Below are 18,348 nucleotides of genomic sequence, written 5' to 3'. Positions count from 1 at the left end.
CTTCCTGAGCGCTATGACATCTGCGTGGTCCCATGGTGTTTATAGTTGCGCACTATTGTTTGTACAGATGAACGTGGTACCTTCGGGTGTTTGGAAATTGCACCCAAGGATGAACCAGACTTGTGGAGGTCTACAATTTATTTTCTGAGGTCTTGGCTGATTTCTTTTGATTTTCCCATGATGTCAAGCAAAGAGGCACTGAGTTTGAAGGTAGGCCTTGAAATACACCCACAGGTACACCTCCAATTGACACAAATCACCTTGCCTACCACTGCTGGCTTGATTCTGAAGCTAAGCAGGGTTGGTCCTGGTCAGTCCCTGGATGGGAGACCAGATGCTGATGGAAGTAGTGTTGGGGGGCCAGTAGGATGCACTCTTTCCTCTGGTCTAAAAAAAATATCCCAATGCCCCAGGGCAGTGATTCTGCCCTGTGTAGGGTGCCGTCTTTCGGATGGAACTTTAAACGGGTGTCCTGACTCCCTGAGGTCATTAAAGATCCCAATGCACTTATTGTAAGATTAGGGGTGTTAACCCTGGTGTCCTGGCTAAATTCTAAATCTGGCCCTCAAAAAACCATCACGGTCACCTAATAATCCCCAGTTTGCAATTGGCTCATTCATCCTCCTCTGTTCCCCTGTAACTATTCCCCAGGTCATTGCTGTAAATGAGAACGTGTTCTCAGTCAACTTACATGGTAAAATAATGGATAAATAAAAAATTTAAATGTGCCTATCAGAAGATTCTAAAGCCATGACATACTTTTCTGGTTCTTTTTCCAAGTTCTTTAAAGGCACAGTCAACTTAGTGTATGTAAACTTCTGACCCACTGAAATTGTGATACAGTGAATTATAAGTGAAATAATCTGTATGTAAACAATTGTTGGAAAAATTACTTGTGTCATGCACAAAGTAGATGTCCTATCGACTTTCCTAAAACTATAGTTTGTTAACAAGAAATTTGTGGAGTGGTTGAAAAACGAGTTTTTATGTCTCCAACCTAAGTGCATGTAAACTTCTGACTTCAACTGTAGGTGTGTGCCTTTCCAAATTATGTCCAATCAATTGAATTTACTACAGGTGGACTCCAATAAAGTTGTTGAAACATCTCAAGGATGATCAATGGAAATAGGATGCACCTGGGCTTATTTTCGAGTCTCAAAGCAAAGGGTCTGAATGCTTATAAGGTATTTCTGTTTTTCATTATTAAAACATTTGCAAATATTTCTAAAAACCTGTTTTCTCTTTGTCATTATGGGGTATTGTGTGTAGATTTATTATATTTTTATTTTATTTAATACATTTTAGAATAAGGCTGTAACGTAACAAAATGTGGAAAAAGGGAAGGGGTTTGAATACTTTCCGAATGCACTGCATATTGTAGGCAGTTAATGCGTCCATAGACATGCTCAAACAAGCAGTATGAATGTATACTTTGACAGACAGTAATAAGGGTGTGCTGTATCTCATGCAATGCTGACCTTCAACAGCACGGGGGTGGAAAAGTCAACTTTGCAATTTACGGACAGCACGAATCCTTGAAAACCAAATGAATCATTGTGTGGTACTTAAGAACACACAAAATCCAACAGCTCTAGTTTAAAAACACATTGTTCCTTTCTTCCCATGATCGGAAGTGATTAATTGAAGACTAAAAGCATGCTGCTGCTGGCTGGGTTCATGTGTGATGCTCCCTGCCTTGCCTGTGAAAGTGCACGGCCCAGCTTGCTAGCCTATATTACAGTTGCTCTCTGATACTGTGTGTCTAGCATTTTTGGAGACCCAATATATAGCAGTGGCTTGAGTCACACAGCAGCTATGTTATACATTTACATTTACATTACATATGTTATGTCTTCAACCCTGTTCTTATATGTAATGCAGCAAGGGAATCATAATACTGTAGATCTGAAGATATCACAATAAGAGTCACAAACAATTCCTTTGGTTTATTCATTTTATTAAGATGTTTGATACACAAATAAAATATACATTTTTCAAAAGACAACATACAAATACATATGGTATAATTTTAGTTTGGTCAATGCGCCATAAAAGGAAAGATGGAATTCCCTGTGCCACGAGAACAACGCATTTAAAAAATAAAAAAAATTTGGAGCAGCCATTTTGTTAAGATGACAGACTGTAACAAAGTTAACAATCCTGAGGGGTGACATTCTGTGTAGAGAGACACATTAAACACAGGTGCATCCAAGCTCCGTTATCTAAGGCCTTATTTCTAACACAGCAGCCCAGTACAGATCACTATGAGGAAAAGGACTTTATGTTGTTGCTTTCATTTCAGGAAAAAAATAGATAACATAAAAAGGTATTCCTGTGAATAAAATTCCTGTGGATGGAACTGTGTGTGTGTGGGGGGGGGGTGACTTAATGGTTAACTAGGGTTTAGATACAGTACTCGGCCACTTTATTCTTCCTCTCTCTCCAGGGGAGTTTTAATTTATTCAGGTTGTATGTATTCTGTTAGTTACAAAATATGTGACCAATCGATTCGATCTTTTGTAGCGACATTTGAAATTGTGTGTTTTACATTGGATAAAAGCAGAGACTCAGATGTACAAAATTGAAAATCATACACCATGGTTGAGGAACAATGGGAAAGTAATTATTTGCAAGTTGATAAACTAGTAACCACACTTTTGAGAAAATGGCTCTTGAATGTTTTGATAACCCTACAGGAGAGCTCTTCTTTGATTACACCTATTTAGCATCATTCACACCCTCTTAAGCCTTAGACCCAGCCATCAATTTAAGGATTCACATGTAAGGCCTTGTGCTAAACAGAGTGAGTAAGGTAGTAGCCTAAACTAAAACACTCCAGGTAAAAATAAACTTGATCTACTAGCAATACAAACTGATTGTCATAGCCAGCAACCATGCCTGAAATGCTGTAGTATGAATCTGCAGGTAGCTAAAGCTAACCAACTAGGTTCAATGTTAGCTAGCTAGCTAACTTTAGGCTATAACTAGCAATGCAAATGGTTTCTGAGATTACTACACAGCTCACATACGCAACGTTTGCCAGCAAGCTAACGTTCACTAGCTAGCTAACAGTACGCTTTAACTTGCAATGAAAACTAATTGCTGACAAAATTTGAAATGTATAATAGCTGAAAATGTAGCTAGACTCTGAACCATACACATGGATGAACGCTTCATGGCAGACTAAAACCCCTTTATTTCCGTTTTGTTTGTACAGCTTGTTTGGCTTGCGTTGTGTCAAGTCACTCTGGCTCACACTGACTATTTGCAGAAAGTAGTGTATCACAACTTTTCTTCCACTGATCTTTGTCGATAGTGCTTGCTAAATTCAGGGCAGAAATGCTGTGGGGAGCAGTAGCATATTATGTCATAAAACTACAAAAGTAATCAGCTTGTTTGAGTGACTACCATTGCATGTGATCACAGAAATACTGGATGACATTTTGCTCCACCATGTAGACCTTGTTTATTTGGGAGCATCCCATCTTGAGAACTGCGTTGAGTTGATCACTCAATAACAAAGATTCCCTCTCCTTTCTGGATTGAAATAAAGACACCTTCCCAATAGACACACACTCTCAAATGCACGTACATGGTCTTAAACACACATACACCATCTGTCTATCATTGTGAGTACAGGGAAACATGAGAGTGTGGAAGATTGCTTGGTGCGTGTGCATCTCTGAGCAGAAGTAGTCAGAGCCAGAGGTCGTGCAGGAATCTGCTGGGTTAACGACTGGATTAATTGACGGCTCATCTGATTTACCCTGTGTTCTGTCAGTATTCACAAAGAGCCTAGCTGTCACTGACTGTCTGATACTACAACTCTCCCTCAATCCACTGTTGCTTGCCTGTTTGGAGGTTCAGCTCAAGGGGATGCCACTCATACACTGACTGTCATGTGTTAAAGTTTTTGGCACATAATGGCTGCTGTGCATCAGGTGGGTGCTGCATATCGGTGGTGGATGAGGTTCGTTTTGTACCCCCAAACAAAATAATTAAGTGCTGCTTGTCGACAGTATTACAAATGGAATGCATCAGCCTATCACACCAGTACAGAGTATCTCGAATCAGAGAAGATTAGCTTTTGTTATTGTATGGCAGGGGGTTTAGGGTGAGATTAAAGTTGAATGGAGTAAGTTAGAGCAACAATAACTGTTTACATAACACCAGTAATGTGGGCTCTGGAGTTTGGCTTTAGTGACTTGATGGTTGTTTTAATGATGTTTATAGAAATTAATAACAAAACAAATCATACGATTTAAACTGGAATATAGAAAGTATAAATCTATGGCCATCTGGTTACAAATGACTACACGTTTTAAAAAAACTGCATTTTGTAACAGGGAATAGTCCAAGTTCTTTGGAACATATGGAGAATAACACAGAAGCTATGAAATTTATAAAACAAGAATATAAGAAACAACACTCCTACAAAATAAACTGCATGGACATTACATATAGAATTAACTTCTCATATTACACAAATACTCAAGTGGTAATTTATAATGTTTTCCTCTGAGTGTACACATCTTAGAGTACATTCACACACACACACGCCTGTATGCACTAACACACACACACACACACACACACACACACGCACACTTGCATGCATGCACTCACTCGTGCATATGCACAGAAACACACACACAACGCATAATTAGCTACATCATTTGTTTTATCAAAATGTAAAAAACACGTTGGGGCATTAAAAACACAGTGCTGGGTTGAGGAAGCTCACTTGGTTTTAAGATTGCTGCTTTTGGTGATGGTATCAAAACAAATTAATTATGAATGAATTATTAACTGCTTAACAAATATAGATTAGACTCTGTGTCGCTGTACATTGGCATACTGAACTATAAAATAACTAGTACAATCATTTAAATAACATTTTAAATGATACACTGTATACTTATGGTACAGTATTGCTGTTTCTTTAGGAGATACGGCTGAATGGAATGTTTGAAGGGAATGTCTTTATACCCAGCAGGTCATAACCACAAGGCTTTACTTTGTATTGTGAGAGCAATTTAAAATAGGTTTTAAAAAAAGGCAATACAATCAAAATACATTTACATTTGTACACTTACACATAGAACGGGTTTCAACTGACAATTCAATCTGATTTCCATTTTCCTTGGCACTTGACATAAATAATTTCACGCTAAATTACAATAATGCCACAGTTTTTCCTGAGTTCAATCAGTTTGATTTTGAATATTTTTTTCCATCTTTGATAATGTAGCGCAATTTATTTGGTAACAACTTTTGCTTTGGTGTTGACTTTGGTCTGCATTGAAGAAAGTGAAATGTTTATCTAGATATAATACAATTTCAGATAAATATTATATTTTTAACAATTACTATAAAACCAACTCATTTGCTCAGGCTCATGTACACTACATGACCAAAAGTATGTGGACACCTGCTCGTTTAACATCTCATTCCAAATTTATGGGCATTAATATGGAGTTGGTCCCCCCTTTGCTGCTATAACATAATCCACTCTTCTGGGAAGGCTTTCCACTAGATGTTGGAACATTGCTGTGGGGACTTATTTCCATTCAGCCACAAAAGCGTTCGTGAGGTCGGACACTGATGTTGGGCGATTTAGGCCTGGCTCGCAGTCGGTGTTCCAATTGATCGTTTCCACTGAGCATTTCCACTGCTCCAGAGTCCTATGGCGGCGAGCTGTACACCACTCAATCCGACGCTTGACATGGCGCATGGTGAGGTTAGGCTTGTGTGCGGTTGCTCGGCCATTTCATGAAGCTCCCAACAAACTATTCATGAAGCTCCAGACAAACAGTTATTGTGCTGACGTTACTTCCAGAGGCAGTTTGGAACTCTGTATTGAGTGTTGCAACCGAGGACAGACAATTGTAACATGCTACGCGCTTCAGCACTCGGCGATCTGGTTCTGTGAGCTTGTGTGGTGCACTACTTCGCGGCTGAGCAGTTGTTGGTCCTTGACGTTTTCACTTCACAATAACAGCACTTAGTTGACCAGGGCAGAAATTTGACAAGCTGACTTGTTGGAAAGGTGGCATCCTATGACGGTACCATGTTGAAAGTCACTGAGCTCTTCAGTAAGGCTATTCCACTGACAATGTTTGTCTATGGAGATTGCATGGCTGTGTGCTCAATTTTATACACCTGAAATGGCCGAATCCACTAATTTGAAAGGGTGTCCACATACTTTTGTATACATAGTGCAACATTTGACTTGCAAGAAATGTTTTGCTATGAATTCTGCTTGTATGTAAGAGATGGCTCTGAGGAAAACAATATGATGTAACTCAAGTGAAATGGAATGAAAGAGAAAATAGTTTTTATTTATCTCACTAGCTCACCAGAAGAAGCCATTGTCAAGCTTATGCTTAACAATCTGATATCTACATAAATTAAGAGGTAGCCTTTTCCCAATCTTTCCTAAATCCCATTAAGACAGACTCCCCTTGTTGTTGGAAGAGAACATGGGATATTCTAGCTTTTTACTGTCTGAAATCTTTAAATCTGACATGGTGTCTTCCAGCCACCCATATACAGTAATACAAAATTTAATTCAAACTACAGTCAACGTCAAAGAACGGATGTCAGTCCAGAATCTATCTCTAAATTGCCTGGAAAAAGGGGCCTTGACATTTCCTATCACAACAATTGTGGATGTTGAGAGCCAAAACAGTTTATCTAATAATGTTTTTAAAGTCAATCTTTTGCCCCCCCCCCCCCCCCTTGACTGATTCTTATTGTGCCGCCATCAGAGAGGCGCAATTCATTGAAAAGAATGCAGTGAATTTCCTGTTAGTTCTTGGGGATATGCTTTGTTTTTCCTGTTGCTGGGAGCCAGGGCCTTTTTTTTCCACCCTTTCTGACTTCCAGTCTGGAACGTTTGCTGGTAGGCCGGAGAGGAGGGTGTTAGGAGCCTAGACTAGACTACAGCTGCCCCCCCCCCCCGACCTAACCCCCCTCAGGTTGGTGAGAAAGGATGCGTGATGTGGTGTGACTAAAGAGAGGGGGTAATGCTTTCTTAAGCATTGTGAAAGAGCAACCAAATAGCATGGAGCCCCCTCAGTGTGACGGAGAGGGGAGACGGTGGTGATGATGGTGTCATGCCATGCTGCTTGTTGGCGTGCTCCGAGTGCTGCCAATGCTGGCGTTGGCACTACTGTTCTCAGAGGGGGAGGGGTTGTTGGAGACAGGTTGCCGTTTGCTGGTCAGAGAGCAAGGACATCCTGGAGAGAAAGGACCATTTTTTGATTTGTTAACCAATTTGTCAAACTCAATTTCAGCTTGCAAACCAACTGCTTCTGGGATAATAAAGACTGATTGACTGGTTCGTTGGTTGTTTGAGGGATAGTGATCATGAGAAAGATCAGAAAAGGAGGAGGAGACAGGTTTACCTCATCGATATGGTTTGCCTACTTTACTATTCCCCCTTCAGGGAAAATAGAACTCTATATGTTTAACTGGGACTGGCATCAACCAGAAACAGTGACCAGCATCTTACTCGAGAGGTTTGCAGTAGTCGTCCCGACATCCAGTCCGGTGGGGTATCCTAGATCCCATAAAACAAAATAATACTGTTTTAAATTAAGTTTGAATGAAAAGGGAAATAGACCTCGAAAAAACCTTTTGTATGGTATGTAAATGTAACACCACAAAAAAGATAGGCAGACTCCGACTCACCTGTGCGGATCTTGATGACCCAGAGAGCTCCAATGAGCAGAACTCCGATCAGGAAACCTCCAAAGGCAATGCCCAGCACGGCTGACAGACCAAAGTCAATACACGCCACTAGAACACACAGGAGAAACACATGAATTCATGTCTCACATTGAGGTGTTTAGTAGAATTGTTGGATATCAGTGGAATCACTGAGAGATTATTCCTCCTATGATTTCCTAATTTCCAGCACACAACCAGTTAACATTTCAAGCTCATGAATTTTTCTTTGTCTCAAGCACATTGCACAATTGAGGCCAAATCTGTTTGTGGAAACAAATGGTTATCACTGATGTGATGAAGTTTTGGCTCTCTCATCATGTGAATTTAAGTTTGTGGTCACACTGCTTGGCCCTGGCAGTGCCCCCTGGGCAGCCTGTGTGTGGCATTGTCCCACACAAGCTGTTCCAGCAATTACAGACGTAGGAGCAAACAAAACAACTCTTAAGCCAATGGCTGAGGCAAAATTGCTCTCCCTCGACGGAGCTCTCAAATCAGCTTCGTTGAAAACAGGCTCTGACCATGTGCTGCTAGCTCTGGCACTGACACTTACACAAACACACACACACACACACAAACATACACACACACAAACACACACACACACACACACACACACACACACACACACACACACGTGTGCATCCAAGCACACGAGCATACGTGCACAAATGTATGCACATGAAGACACACACACAAGTTCCCCCGCTTCTGCTACTTCCCTAATGGAAATCTACAACATGGATGCTGAGAATTTGGGAGGAAGCTAATCATCCGTCCTCTGGGCAGGAGCCATCCTGTGTCTTAACAATGACTGAATATATGAATGGACAAAGCCATCAATCACGTGACACCATACATTCCTATGTGAAGACTCAATAGCTAATTGAAGCAAAATTAAGTATAATGAAATGTTCACATAACATGCGCCCATTGAAGTTGACATTTAAAATAGTTAAGGGTTAAGATTATGTTATAGTTAAGGTTAGGGTTAGTGTAAGGGTTAGGAGGGTAGGGACGTCACAAGGATCCCCGATAGCACTGACCCTCCAGAATGTGACTTTGCAGGCTGGCTCAGTGCTGCCCCCTCTCATTGAGTAACTCAAGTTGAATGCCGACTGGGGTACTGCAGGCTGCCATTAACAACTAAATAATCTATGTTCTTCTGCGTGCGGACATACATTTGGTGTATTTGCGGACATACATTTGGTGTATTTGAAGCAATTATTGGTTGTCTTAATTCTATTTTATTTACACGAAGATTGACCAGATTGCCATTTTTTCATTCACTATGGTGGGGGATCCTGTTTTCTAACAACGCCTGCAGTACCGCGGTCAGCCTTGAAATTCCATGGCTTCAATGGCAGTCATTCTCCCCTGTGCTTTACACTAGGCCCAGCACTACACTAGGCTCTCTCTTTTCTTGAAGGACAGGAAAGACAGGATGCAGGAAGGATGAGGGTCTGCATTCTGTTTGTTTGGCTGCACCGCTTGCCATCATCCTGCAAGCCTATTAATATTGCTATTGATGGTTTCCATGGATTCATCTATAAGAATAATTAAGATAATTCATCCCCTCACCCTATTAAAATCCATCTCTGCTCTGCTGTCACAACATAATGAAATGCTTGTGTACCATCATAATGAATCTAATGTGGGCTATATCCTTCGATTAAATCTCATGAATTAGATTGTAAGTGATTAAAGTAATCTTTATAGGAAGGGAATTATCTACTACCAGCCAGCATTACCGACTCAAAGGTCCTGTCCCAGTCCATTTCTAAACAGAAGCTTGTTTTAAAGTATTTTTTACATTTGTTTTCCAGAATGGGCCGGAAAGCAAACAGGGACAGGAAGTAGAAGCTGCGTCGCAGGTGGGGTGGAGGGGACGGACAGCTGCAGGCCTGCACTACAACACTACGACTCCCAAGAGTCCTCTGGGGGACAGCTACCAAACAGGAAGGACAGCCGAGGGGAAGCCATATCCTGGCCAATCAAAACAGGCGAGGCTCCCAGCAGCAGCCGGCAGCAGTCAGCCGGCCTCAACTGAGCTCCAATTCTCTGGCCAGAATTCTGAAGAAGAACTGAGTGGAACTGACTACATGACCGTAGGAGACCAATTCGGAGAGCCCATAGAGTTGGTTGGCTCCAGTTGTTTGGTGTGTGCACTGTGTGGGCAGGCATGGATGAAAGGAGCGCTGAGGTCAATGAGGAGTTGCCTGAAGTTTAACGGGAAAAAACGTTGATCCCTTGCCACGGATTCCCTTTCATCCACCATCACAGCAAGTCCCTGAGTCCCTCCACGCACTCACTTGACCTTTCCTTGACATAGGGACCATAATGGGTTGGCTGACAAAACAGGGACACAATAACAAATATGAGCAGTGAGGGCCTGGCAGCATCAGCCTAAAACACCAACATCGGCTGATGATCCAACCTGTATCCTCTTCTTCTGTGTGAGGAAATTGCAGGAAAAAATAAGTTGTTGGCCAAATTTGGGGAGCTGTGTGGTAAGCCAAAACATGAACCTGAAGTTTGTTGTCTTTTCTTTTCCTTTTTGCAAAAAAATGATGGGTTTCCCTTCTGGGCTTACAGCGGTTGTGGAATGCGATATTTGTTCCTGACTCATCTGCCCGGAGATTGTCCTCCCCTTTTGAAGAGTAACACCTTCCCCCTTTTGTGTTCAGGGCCTCTGTCTCTGACAATAGCGCCAGGCCCGGAGCCCATGTTTGGACAGACGGCCCAGCAGCCAGACCTCGGACACAATGGATCCCCCCCGAGGGTCATTACTGGCTGATTGTGGCCACAAGGTCAGGCTGCAGGCCTTCCTAAGGAGGAGGCCCCACCTCACATCCCCTCCATGACCCGTCTCTCTCTGTATATCCTGACCTCATCATCGGCATGATGACGGGCCCAACGTTGGAGTGGAGCTCGATGGTAGACAGTACAACCGAGATGGACAGAAAAGCCAGCCAGCCTCTGCTGTGGCCAGAATGAAATGGATGATGGAATGTTCTGATAGAGGAATTATTGAGGGTTGAGGAGGACAATGCGGTGTCTCTCCTACTGTTGCATTTGACAGCAGTGTTAGTGGTGATTTCATTTGACTGTCTTTCTTTTTTTCTTTTTTTTTAAGGAAAAACGATTGCGCAGAATAGGGGAAGGTAGGGTCATCTCAACGACAGAGAAGAGTCTTGTTTTAAAATACACCCAAATATGAATTTATGAATCTTGATTAGGACTAACAATGAGATTATCATGTGTACTGTAAATGTTAGGACAGGGTTGCCAGAAGGACAAACTACAGTACAACAACAGAGCTGGAAGGCTTTAAAACTTTGCAGTTAAAACTGAACTCACTTGGTGGCGGGATGTATGTCTGGGTGACCTCCAAGTTCCTCTTCACTCTTCCTCCATCTCCACATTTCTACAAGACATTACCAAAAGAGAGAGTGATACAAACCGATCATTAAGTGTACTTTGTTGACAAAGAAACTAAAAATTACTAAAGTAAACTCGAAACACCAAAAATGCCTTGATGATGAAGTGAAAGTTCACTGGAGATTTGGCTTGTTGACTAAGCTACAGCTTAGAATTAATATAGTTTAGTTAAACCCGCTGGCACACACTATTACTTTAAGAATCTACTCTGCTTATGATATTTCAGTCTAACTCTGAAAGTACACGTACTAGAAGCATAGCTACTGTTATGATGTTGAAATAAATTTGTCAGAGAAAAACAGATTTAATGAATAAATGCTCAATGGAAACATCTATTTGGATGTTTCGGCACACCAATTTTTTTATTAAAGAAAAGATACAAAAATAAATGACAGCAAAATATCGTGTCCTATAAGTGAATAAAGCAATACCCCTCTTTCCCCCCACCACCCATATCTCCTCCACCTACATACCTCGCTGAAGCAGAGTTTGACGGAGCACTCCAGGTCCCAGCTCGTGGAGGCCAGGTCTTGGAGCAGCTCTAAGGAGAAGCTAACCCTGGTACTGTTGGGGCACACGGTGGAGGAGCATACCTCTGGCCTGAAGGGCATGTCCCTCACCACCGGGCAAGAACCCTTGGAGCGCACCGAGCAGTTGATCACCTTGATGGTCAGCACAATCTCCCCCAGTGTCCGCCCTGAGATCTGGAGAGGAGAGGGATGTTTGGAGTCCTGGAAATGTTTGCATACACTACAGTATGGGTGTTGTTTTGTAGCGTAGAGCAGGCCTGGTGCGAGATGTTGGTGGATGTATTTGCTGGTGGATGTATTTGCTCTCATACCTGTATATGGTCATGCTCTATCATGCATGTTGTTATATACTGTACATAAATAGCACAATACTATCAAAATTATTCTCAAACAAGTTCTCTCTCAAACATGAATACCTGTCTGCTCTCTGTGCTCGGAGTCATGCAGTTGTGAAGGTGTGCAGGGCTTAGGGGGTGAGAATGTGGGCACGGCTGAGGAACTGGGAGTGGATTACTAAGAGCGGGAGGGTGCTGGAGTGAAATAAATAAAAGGGCTCTCACCTCTGCGTAGATCCTCTTGTCGCTCTGCACCTTGGTGTTGGGGTCCAGAGGGGAGCGGTAGTCTGGAGAGGTGTACAGTTGCATGAGCAGAGGCATCTGAGGGGGGCTGGGGGGCGATGGAGTTGTCTCGGTTGGTGCAGCCTCTGTGACTGAGACAGCAAGACACAAAAATCACCCGACAGTAATAATCCATTTGTACAGGATACTACAGGATTGGTGCACCATATAGATTAGTTGAACTGATTAGTTAATAAACACCCTAACCCTAAATAATAATAATAATAATAATGTTGGCAGAGCAAGCCAGTCTAGTACAGAGCTAGTCGAGCACAGGAGCTAGTCTAGTACAGAGCTAGTCTAGTACAGGAGCTAGTCTAGTACAGGGCTAGTCTAGTACAGGAGCTAGTCTAGTACAGGAGCCAGTCTACTACAGGAGCTAGTCTAGTACAGGGTTAGTCTAGTACAGAGCTAGTCTAGTACAGGAGCTAGTCAACTACAGGGCTAGTCTAGTACAGAGCTAGTCTAGTACAGGAGCTAGTCTACTACAGGAGCTAGTCTAGTACAGAGCTAGTCTACTACAGGAGCAAGTCTACTACAGGAGCAAGTCTACTACAGAGCTAGTCTAGTACAGAGCTAGTCTAGTACAGAGCTAGTCTAGTACAGGAGCTAGTCTAGTACAGGGCTAGTCTAGTACAGGAGCTAGTGTAGTACAGGAGCCAGTGTAGTACAGGAGCTAGTCTACTACAGGAGCTAGTCTAGTACAGAGCTAGTCTAGTACAGAGCTAGTCTAGTACAGAGCTAGTCTAGTACAGGAGCTAGTCTAGTACAGAGCCAGTCTACTACAGGAGCCAGTCTAATACAGGAGCTAGTCTAGTACAGGGTTAGTCTAGTACAGAGCTAGTCTAGTACAGGAGCTAGTCTACTACAGGAGCTAGTCTAGTACAGAGCTAGTCTAGTACAGAGCTAGTCTATTACAGGAGCTAGTCTAGTACAGAGCCAGTCTACTACAGGAGCCAGTCTACTACAGGAGCTAGTCTAATACAGGAGCCAGTCTAGTACAGAGCTAGTCTAGTACATGAGCTAGTCTCGTACAGGAGCTAGTCTAGTACAGATCTAGTCTAGCACAGAGCTAGTCTAGTACAGGAGCTAGTCGAGTACAGGGCTAGTCTAGTACAGGAGCTAGTCTAGCACAGAGCTAGTCTAGCACAGAGCTAGTCTAGTACAGGAGCTAGTCTAGTACAGGAGTTAGTCTAGTACATGAGCTAGTCAAGTACATGAGCTAGTCTAGTACAGAGCTAGTCTAGTACAGAGCCAGTCTAGTACAGAGCCAGTCTAGCACAGAGCTAGTCTAGCACAGAGCTAGTCTAGCACAGAGCCAGTCTAGTACAGAGCTAGTCTAGCACAGAGCCAGTCTAGTACAGAGCCAGTCTAGTACAGGAGCCAGTCTAGTACAGGAGCCAGTCTACTACAGGAGCCAGTCTGGTACAGAGCTAGTCTAGTACAGGAGCCAATCTAGTACAGGAGCGAGTCTACTACAGGAGCCAGTCTACTACAGGAGCTAGTCTACTACAGGAGCTAGCTGGCAACAATGTCATACTGTTAGCTACCAATTACTGAGAGCTTACTAAAGCATATTTTTTACTGCAGTTTTGCACCATTATACCAAACAACAATATGAGCATTTATGTTCTTGTTGAACGGGTCACTCTGACTTTGGATTTACTGTTTGGGCAAGTTTACAGACAATTGACAGGAACGGTGTCATAACACAACTCCCTAGTCATTCTACCCTTGCTCGAGGCTAATAGTACTACAGTGGCTTCTGAAAGTATTCACCCCCTTGACATTTTTCCAATTTACAACCCCCCCCCCAAAGTCAATACTTTGCAGAGCCATCTTTTGGAGCAATTACAGCTGCAAGTCTCTTGGGGTATGTCTCTGCAAGCTTGGCACATCTAGCCACTGGGATTTTTGCCTATTCTTCAGGGTAAAACTGCTCCAGCTCCTTCAAGTTGGATGGGTTCCGCTGGTGTACAGCAATCTTTAAGTCATACCACAGATTTTCAATTGGATTAAGGTCTGGGCTTTGACTAGGCAATTCCAAGACATTTAAATGTTTCCCCTTAAACCACTCGAGTGCACGCTTAGGGTCATTGTCCTGCTGGAAGGTGAACCTCTGTCCCAGTCTCAAATCTCTGAAAGACTGAAGGTTTCCATCAATAATTTCCCCGTATTGAGCGCCATCCATCATTCCTTCAATTCTGACCAGTTTCCCAGTCCCTGCAGGATGGTGTTCTTGGGGTGATGGAGGTGTTGGGTTTGCGCCAGAAATAGAGTTTTCCTTGATGACCAAAAAGCTCAATTTGACCTTCTTCCATATTTGTGAGTCTCCCATATGCCTTTTGGCGAGTGTTTGCTTATTTTTTTCTTTAAGCAATGGCTTTTTTTCTGGCCACTTTTCTGTAAAGCCCAGCTCTGTGGAGTGTACGGCTTAAAGTGGTCCCATGGACAGATACTCAAATATCTGCTGTGGAGCTTTAGTGGTGCTCCATGGGATGTTCAAAGTTTCTGATATTTTTTGTAACCCAACCCTGATCTGTACTTCTCCACAACTTTGTCCCTGACCTGTTTGGAGAGCTCCTTGGTCTTCATGGTGTCCCTTTCTTGGTGGTGCCCCTTGCTTAGTGGTGTTGCAGACTCTGGGGCCTTTCAGAACAGGTGTACACACTGACATCATGTGACAGATCATGTGACACTTAGATTGCACACAAATGGATTTTATTTAACTAATTATGTGACTTCTGAAGGTAATTGGTTGCACCAGATCTTATTTAGGGGCTTTATAGCAAATGGGGTGATTACTGTACATATGCATGCACCCCTTTTCCGTAAATATTTTTTTGTTGTTTTAAACAAGTTCTTGTTTTCATTTCACTTCACCAATTTGGATGATTTTGTGTATGTCCATTACATGAAATCCAACTAAAAATCGATTTAAATTACAGGTTGTAATGCAACAAAATAGGAAAAACGCCAAAGTGGATGAATACTTTTGCAAGGCACTGTATGCTCACTGTGTCTCCAGCTGTATCTTACCTGAAGTGTGGTCCTTATTCCCTAGGACCAGTGTGACCATGGTGCCCTCGGTTCGGATCTCAGAGTAGCTGGTGATGGTACTGGCTCTGAAATGGTCCAAGGCCTTCTTCTGTACAGCATCAGCACTGTCTGTGAAGATGGTGATAGTGGGAGGGATCTTATGCATCATGCTGGTGGCAGCAAGCAGGATCACGTTGTTGGACTGAGTGAGAAAGAGAGAGAGGGAAAGAGAGATCAAATGAACCATATATAGTATTTTTCCATTTCTATAGGACAACTTTGTCAGTCACATAGAATAATTAAAGTTATGCATGCATAACTGGGCATGAAATGAACACCAGAAAAATGCAAGTAACATATGAGTCATTGGTGATTCAGTTTCAGACATTGATACTACAATTTAGCCAGCAGTAGATGTTGTCCAGTGCTTACACTGAAGCTGGTGTGCTTTGGGTCATGGATGCTCCACACGGTACCCTGAGGTCCTCTTAGGAACAGACTGATCTGCCTCTCACTGATGACGTGCACAGAGACAAGGCTGGAAGAACAAAATAGTATGTTACTTTACAGTTCAAGAGCACCAACACACATTACAATCACCTATATAATGCCACTATCATGGAACGTGTTGCTAATGTTTTCAGCCAAGAGACTCTTTGGTGTCGTACCGAATGCTGACATCCTCAGGGATGTTGACGATGTACAGTTCTTTCTCAGTGTGGCTGTGGGGAAGCTGGTTCGAGCAGGATTTGAGCAAACGCATGTTTGATTCTAACTTCAGATAGTGCTTGAGCGCATGCCATTCGTTTTCAAGAGTACAGTTGTTGGAGCCAGATGGAAGGAGTCTTGTTCCTGTAAAATCATTAACATTTATTATTCAGATGTGTTACATTATCTGCCAATATTCCGCCACAGTTTATCTTAACAAACAAAGCAAAAAAAGGACTTGAGAATTGTGTAAGTTTGAGGAACGTTGTATGTATCTGTCTCACCCTCTCTCCCTGTGGAAGCGATACTCATTGGGTTCTGGATGGTGGTGAAGGACGTCACCCCACCAAACTTCTCGGCGGCCCACCTCACTATATCTTTATTGTCTGTGGGAAAGGCTTTTTTCTGGACGTTCACAATTGTACCCATGATTTGCATATTGGAGTCATTTGCCACCTGGTGAGTAAAGGAAAATACATTAGACATTTAATTTCAAGACTTTGACCATCTATCTATTATTGCATGTCAAGTTATGATTCTATAGGTTCAAATCAATTGAACCTGTATTGCAATAATGATACCCAGTATCTCTTTGACCCCTGGTCAAACTAAATCATAGAAGAGTATTAAACAATTTGTAAGTCGCTCTGGATAAGAGCGTCTGCTAAATGACTTAAATGTAAATGTAAGGAGGCTGCTATAAAAATGTCCAAACTACTAATTTCCTACTATTCTCAGGTTACTCTCACAAGTATATTTTTCCCAGTTTTCTTAGAGAAGACATGTGTGCCTAGGCAGTAGTTTATCAACAAATACATTACATGTACAAGGCAATTGAAGATGACTGAATATGTCTGTTAACATGATCCACTACATTCTTTTTTGTTTCCTTTATGTACATGGAGGGATTATTTTCTATATACAGCCCTAAGTCATTAAGACACTACCTCTAGGAGGGCCAGACAGCTCTGCTTGTCAGAGCCTTATTTAGAGCCTGCTAACTCATGTTTGCCCAATGTGTCTGACAACAGCGACATTAAAGCATGCACCCCCTCCCTCTTCCTCACCCTCCTCCCTCTCTCCCTCTTTCTGCCTGTCTATTGATCTCTCTCTTTTTCTCTCTCTTTTTCTCTCTCTTTTTCTCTCTCTCTCTCTCTCTCTCTCTCTCTCTCTCTCTCTCTCTCTCTTTATTTTCTGAGCAGAGCAGGGCCATTTGAAAAGGAATGTTTATTATGGTAAAGTGTCCACGAGCCTGTTTGCACAACCCAGTTGGAGCCAAGGTCTTTCCTTTGCTTCCTGAGTGGGGCTGGGAAATGGGACCTTTTTAACTCTGTGCGTCAGTGGAGTCGGCTGGAATCTGGCTCCATACGGGTATACATATAGACATCCAGCCTAGCGCATACACACCACAGCACACATTCCCCTGTTCCCCCGCCAGGCTAGAGGAATAATGGATTGTAGATGAATCACTCAAGTAGGGGGTCTACTGTAATGGGGCGGTTAAGTGACGTTTCAGTGTAACCTAAGAGTCGTGCCAGGGTTAGGATCAATTCTGAATTTCTTAATTCAATTCAACCCATTCATTGTAATTTACATTTTAATTGAACACACCCCACAGGAAGCAGAATTTGAATGAAAAGAAGTATAATTTCAACTGAGACATTAAATTCAACTGAGACATTAAGCATGAAAGTCTTATTCCTTTGACAAATCTTTTACCAAAAACATCTTCCACTTATTACTGCAAAGAATATGGATACCATTTCAAATATTCTTGTCACAAGTCTTTTTTTGTATTTTTTCTCATTAGATTAGGTTGATCCCTTCCATTCTGTAGTTTTTTTTTACATTCTGGGAATTTTGTATGAGATGTAAGTGAATTATGAATGATTCTAAACCTACAAAAGGATCTTAGAATATTTCCAGACTACTGTAATTATTTTAAATACATGTAAGGAGAATGAGTCTTAAACAATCTGTTCCATCCATATGTTTTAGATAGTATTGGTATCCATATGTCAAAAATAAACATATGTATAGTACTACATTAGCCATTTGAATTTTATTGAATTAAATGATACTTTCTTTAATTCCAATTCAATTCAAATGCTGCTTCCTGTGGGGTGTGGACAATTCAAATTCAATTCAAATTCAAGAATTGAATTGGAATTTAAAAAAGACATTCGGAACTAATAGCTGTAAAAGACAGCTATACTTCTAAAAGCATATATAAAAAAACATACCACCATTAGTCCAAGAGTTTTAGACTAGTCAATGTATAT

General features: G+C 42.0%; 1 protein-coding gene across 1 annotated transcript in view; it reads right to left on the bottom strand.

The window, feature by feature from the left end:
* Positions 1 to 1,940: 1,940 nt before the first annotated feature.
* The window catches only part of LOC135517961 (endoglin-like), a 60,384-nt gene continuing 43,976 nt past the window's right edge, over positions 1,941 to 18,348 (bottom strand). The window contains exons 5-14 of the mRNA XM_064942706.1: positions 16,351 to 16,522; positions 16,027 to 16,210; positions 15,791 to 15,896; positions 15,359 to 15,560; positions 12,263 to 12,411; positions 11,646 to 11,876; positions 11,092 to 11,158; positions 7,696 to 7,803; positions 7,517 to 7,564; positions 1,941 to 7,241 (exon numbers count right to left, since the gene is read on the bottom strand). Of these exons, the coding sequence (XP_064798778.1) occupies positions 7,117 to 7,241; positions 7,517 to 7,564; positions 7,696 to 7,803; positions 11,092 to 11,158; positions 11,646 to 11,876; positions 12,263 to 12,411; positions 15,359 to 15,560; positions 15,791 to 15,896; positions 16,027 to 16,210; positions 16,351 to 16,522 (1,392 nt within the window). The 3' untranslated portion in view covers positions 1,941 to 7,116. The remainder of the gene's footprint in view (positions 7,242 to 7,516; positions 7,565 to 7,695; positions 7,804 to 11,091; positions 11,159 to 11,645; positions 11,877 to 12,262; positions 12,412 to 15,358; positions 15,561 to 15,790; positions 15,897 to 16,026; positions 16,211 to 16,350; positions 16,523 to 18,348) is intronic.

Source organism: Oncorhynchus masou, chromosome 28 (assembly GCF_036934945.1).
Source record: "Oncorhynchus masou masou isolate Uvic2021 chromosome 28, UVic_Omas_1.1, whole genome shotgun sequence".
Lineage (NCBI taxonomy): Eukaryota > Metazoa > Chordata > Actinopteri > Salmoniformes > Salmonidae > Oncorhynchus > Oncorhynchus masou.
This window is presented reverse-complemented; position numbering and strand designations above follow the sequence as displayed.